The sequence below is a fragment of the Schistosoma mansoni genome, chromosome 1, assembly GCF_000237925.1.
Source record: "Schistosoma mansoni strain Puerto Rico chromosome 1, complete genome".
NCBI lineage: Eukaryota > Metazoa > Platyhelminthes > Trematoda > Strigeidida > Schistosomatidae > Schistosoma > Schistosoma mansoni.
Window position 1 is genome coordinate 51,360,702 of NC_031495.1, and position 5,459 is coordinate 51,366,160.

The 5,459-nt window shown below is 43.3% G+C and overlaps 1 protein-coding gene across 1 annotated transcript in view; it reads left to right on the forward strand.

Moving 5' to 3' along the window:
- Nucleotides 1-301: 301 nt before the first annotated feature.
- The window catches only part of Smp_072210 (putative papillomavirus regulatory factor prf-1), a gene marked incomplete at both ends in the record, with an annotated part of 16,403 nt that continues 11,245 nt past the window's right edge, over nucleotides 302-5,459 (forward strand). Inside the window, 2 exons of the mRNA XM_018794779.1 lie at nucleotides 302-459; nucleotides 494-557. Of these exons, the coding sequence (XP_018649157.1) occupies nucleotides 302-459; nucleotides 494-557 (222 nt within the window). The remainder of the gene's footprint in view (nucleotides 460-493; nucleotides 558-5,459) is intronic.

A 5,459-nucleotide genomic window follows, 5' to 3' on the forward strand; every position in this document is an offset into this window, starting at 1 on the left:
TGCACAGATCATTCCAGAAAATATGTCAGTTATGGCATACAAATGCAATTTAAGCAACCGTATGTAAACTCTGAAGTATAATTATTCAAAATGTGTGCTCATATATGTTGTGATGTTGCAAGATTATGGCCTTGTCACACAGTCGAAATAGATGAATAATTTTGTTTATGTGACCATATGTGCTCTGAATTGTCATCATAGGGCGAAAATACGCCATGTATACGTAGATGTTTCTGAAAGGATTTATCTTTCATAATTTTATGAGAAAATAACCCATTCTATCAATTGGTAAGCCATTGTTATGGTTGACAGTGGTCCCTATGGGCGATTTCTGAGTGTTTCTGGTTTTCCCCCCGAGTGGTCTCTAGTTGCATTAGGTTTTATTCGGTCGTGGTCCGAGGTGTTTTTAAGGCTAATTGCATGCAATGCCATTAATAATTGTGCAGATCAAAAGAAATCGTAAGAATCATGTTTATTTATTGGTTATAAAAAGGGAATGGGAAGCATGTAATAAAGGAAAACCAATAAAGCAATGTGTTGGGACTGCAACGTGCGAAGTGTGAAATTAAAGAAGCTATTTGGGGGTTAAGTATCTGCAGTTTGTGACATGGTCACAAGGAGACAGTCGGATATTAATTCATAAGGTAAGATATTTTATGGTCCATCGTTAAATGAAGCGTGGTCTCGGTAAGCCCCGTCTAGCATGTGGGAAACTTCAAACTGGTCCATCAAGAAGTTTAGGGAAGGTTGCTTGACTTTGCCGGATGTTTGCTGATAACATATCCCGGAGGCTTGAGTATAGTGTGACAAAGAAAGTTGACTCTAATATATTTAAAACATCCCAATAAGTAGATAAATTAAGTTTTTTTAAAAAAACCATTCCGACGTTTCGTGACCCAGTGTATGCCACTCCTTCAGAGAATAAATAAACAAACTAAATTAACTGAAGCCTGGATAGTGTAAAGGAACAATGTAAGAATATTTAGTGCGACCAATCAAAACAGGTCTGACCAAGCCAATGTCATGTTATTCCGGCCAAGATAATTTATATGAGGCATGATTGTATAGTTGTGCATATAGTGAAGGACGAAAAAATGCGATATTTGGTGCAAAATGATGGAGTTGAAACTGTATGTACGACAAAGGTGTTGAGTGTGAATATAATTGGACATAGTGTTTCGAAAGGATGGTCAAAGTCGGATGGATAGTGAGACCTTCTTTTCTATTGAAGGTTTCAAGGCTTGATAACTGGCTTCAGTTAGGTCGGAGGAATGATTGTCATCGAAGTAAACATTCTTCCTAACCTTGTATATCATCATCGACTTTAATCACGTTGGTGAATAACGGAATCAAATCAGTCAAATGCAAGAATGGATTTTTGAATACGTATATCTCGTACAATCGTTGATCGGAAAGTGTGTGGTGGACCAAAATGTATGATAACCAAAAATTAGCAACAAAAATATTATGTCTATAGTTTATGTAACAATTAACAGTTAATAAGTTAATTACACACAAATAACAAAATAAGGGACGTTACTTAAGTCTTCAGGCTATTGCGTGTTCGGCTGAGTTTGGTCCAAATAATCCACAATTATAAAAGATTAGTAATCCCAATATGGACGATATAGATCCAGTAGGTTTACCAAGCGTAGAATTCAATAAGAATGTCACAATTGTCTATAAACGTAGATGGTATGCAATTAATATTTCATTTAACATATTAGCAGACATGGCAGAACGATGCAGATGTGAATTAGAGTGTATTTATTGAGGAGCAGTAACAGTGTCACGATATGTTGTACTCAAAACGGAAGGAAGTCAAGTTACAAGTATTCAAAGTAATACACTTAAACAACAAGTACAATTGTTTAATGCTTAATGTACAAAATATGAAAATACATGCGTAAACTATGAAAAATTATTTACAAAATAGGTTTTATGGTCCCATCTCCACAAGTGGTGCAAAACAATGGAGACGGTGAGTCAGCCAACTCCATTTAATCAAGCGTTAACCGATATTTATATTCAGATAAAAATAGGTTACGGACATGTGATGAGTCGGATAATAGACGCACACACATACGTTTACATAAAAGCAGTCAAGGTTGGTAACCGAATAATTAACAACATCAAAATGTGACTCGAGAAGAATGAAAAAAAAATTGGCATGTATGGAAGCTAGAATACATAGGCCTGTAGTGGATGTCGAGTCGTGGACGGACTATGATCACCACTACTATTCGATTACGCGTACAAATATGACTTGGTTCCCTTGATAGCCCGTAAACCAGAAGGCTTTACTAGTCCAGATCAAGTATATTTATTGGCGATCTCGTGGTATCGAAATAATACCGAGACGTGCCAAAGAGTACAAGCGAACAAGCAGTGCGTGAGCAAGCTCGAACCAAACCAGGCGGTATATGGAACAAGAAGTGAAACTGATACAGTTAAACAAATACAGTAAAACAATCTCCGGTACAATTGGTTACAATAATAATAATTGTTTCTGTTATTCCAATCGTGTTCTTATCGAGACTGGCCGGTCACTACAGGAGCCCCCCGCTAGAAAGGATTTACACTTTCGATATGTAGCGGTTTCATTCGTGGGACTGATCGCGAAACGTGCAATTGTAGGACGAAAACGTTGGCAGAACAGGGAGTGATCGTTGATCCTCGAGTTGCCACCAAAAGTCTTTGACGTAGAACGGTACCAGAAGGAACGTGCTGTATTGATTGCTTGGATTAGCATGCTACACCAGAGTGGTTTGTATCCAGAATCTGAAGGTTACGTTCGTAGAGGTCCGGACCAGAAACGCTGCAGACGTAGGACGAAACCAGATTGAGCCAAGGAACCAGATGCGACCAGGATAACCATGTTCGGGACCAAATGTATATCATACGTATTTGGAGCCAGAGAGATCGACTGAGTGCGTTGACTAGAGCGTGGGTGATCAGGCCAGCTTTCGCGAGAGTTGACTGAAGTCGACGATACCGTAACAGCGATGGTCGAAGGCGTAGGCTCGGAGTAAACACAAAAAAAAATGATAGAAAAAGAGAAAAGTGTAGCTTTCTTGTAGTATAGGGGCAGATTCCTATACTGTATCCGTAGTTGGTTATGAGGTTAGTCGAGAAAGCGTACGGGTAAGCGTACTCGGCGACCAGAACGTGAGACGGTAGTCTCGTTCGAACCTCGTGAGCCTGCAATCTCATCCGCAGTCAAGGGCGGTGTGGTCTGCAGGTCTGGACGTGAGACGGAAGTCTCGTCCGTAGACGGGGCAGATGACACGTGCTGTTGACTGGGACGTGAGAATGAGGTCTTAGGTGCATCTAGCGTGGGATCCGAAGTAGATGTAGAGATCCCGCTAGAAGCTTTGATGGGTCTAGCATTAAGTCTCGGCTTATCAGGTATAGCACTGTCATCGACGTGTGCTGGCTTGAGACGATCAATGCTGACTGTTTCGATGCGGCCACGTCGATCAACCTTGAAGGTCTTTTCGTGACGGGAAATCACGTGAAAAGGTCCTTCGTAAGGCTGTTGTAGAGGTTTGCGTACCGAATCTACTCGTATGAAAACATGTGAACAGGTAGATAACTCTCGAGGGAGAGCGACCTGTCGATGTTGTATACGAGTTGACACCGGAGTCAGTGTTCGCATGAATGCAGACAGTCGTTGGACGTAGTCTGATTCGCCGAACTTAGTGCTGCTCCGTGGTGTGAAAAATTCCCCAGGCAGACGCAATGTCGTGCCGTAAACAAGTTCAGCGGCGGAACATTGAATATCTGCCTTTAGACTCGTTCTGATTCCCAGGAGGACGAGCGGTAGGGTTTCGTACCAATTGTTGTTTTCGTGTGCTCGAAGAGCACTCTTAAGTTGGCGATGAAACCGTTCAACTAAACCGTTTGATGCTGGATGGTAGGCGGTAGTGCGTATGCGTTCCGTACCAAGCAGCCGTGTTAGTGAGGAGAATAATGCGGACTCAAATTGTTGTCCTCGGTCAGTCGTGACAGTCGAGGGACAACCGTACACAGCTATCCATCGTTCTACGAAGCGGTGAGTGACTGTCTCCGCCGTAATAGACGTGATGGGAATAGCTTCGGGCCATCTTGTGAAACGATCAATGCATGTGAGTATGTGATCATACCCGTGCGATGGTGGTAATGGTCCTACAATGTCTATGTGGACGTGATCGAAGCGAGCATCAGGCGTAGCGAAAGTGCCAATAGGGGCAGCTACGTGCCTGTGCACTTTTGATCGTTGACATTGTAAACATTGTTTTACCCACATACGGACATCTTTATTCATTGACGGCCAGACGTATCGTGCAGCGATGAGGCGTAGGGTGGCTGCGATACCAGGATGAGATAGACCATGAAGGGCATCAAAGACGAGACGGCGATAAGCGGAGGGTACGATGGGTCGAGGGAGGCCCGTGGAAGTATCGCATAAGATAGTACCTGAGCTAGTAGCTAGGGGTACTTCCCGGCATTGAAGGGACGTAGACTGTTGTGCTTCCGTGCATGAAGTATCGTTTGCTTGGGCGGCGGCTATAGCAGGTAGATCGAGCACTGGCAAAGTAACTGCATTCAGTTGGATACGTGATAAAGCATCAGCAACACAGTTCGACTCGCCTTTGACGTGACGAAGGTCTGTCGTGAACTGGGAGATATAGTCCAAATGTCTGCACTCTCGTGGTGAGTAGCGGTCAGACTTGGTATGCAGAGCATACGTTAAGGGCTTATGGTCGGTGAATAAGATGAACTTACGACCTTCTACAGCGTGCCGGAAATGTTTGATGGCGCAGTAGGCTGCTAGCAGTTCGCGACCAAAAGCGCTATATCTCGTCTCCGTGGGAGTGAGGCGTCGTGAGAAAAATTCGAGGGGCTGCCAACTACCGGAGATATTCTGTTGCATAACGGCTCCTATGGCGAAATCCGATGCATCAACCGCTATACTAAGCGTGGCTGATGGGTCAGGATGCACGAGAAGTGTGGCTTGAGCTAGGGCCGTTTTGATGTCTGAAAATGCAGTACGTGCGGCGTCGTTCCATTCCAGTTTGCGTGGATTACCGCGAAGTAAATCGGTTAACGGTCGTAACTGTTCTGCCGCGTGCGAAATGAAGCGTCGGTAGAAGTTGACCAAACCGAGAAATGCCTCCAGTTCCTTGAGTGTGGACGGCACAGTGTACTCCTTTATAGTACGTACTTTATCCTCACAAGGTAGAATACCCTCATGCTTAATAACATGACCTAAGAATTTCATTTCCTTCTTCCCGAGTTCACACTTATCGGGGTTGACTATTATTCCATTATCCGAAAGGCGCTGGAATAGTAGCGTCAGGTGTTGATAATGTTCATCTACGTTTGATGATGCGATTAGCAGGTCATCAATATAGACGTGAACAAAATCTAGGTCTCGTACAATGCTATCGATAAACCTTTGGAAAGTTTGAGCAGCA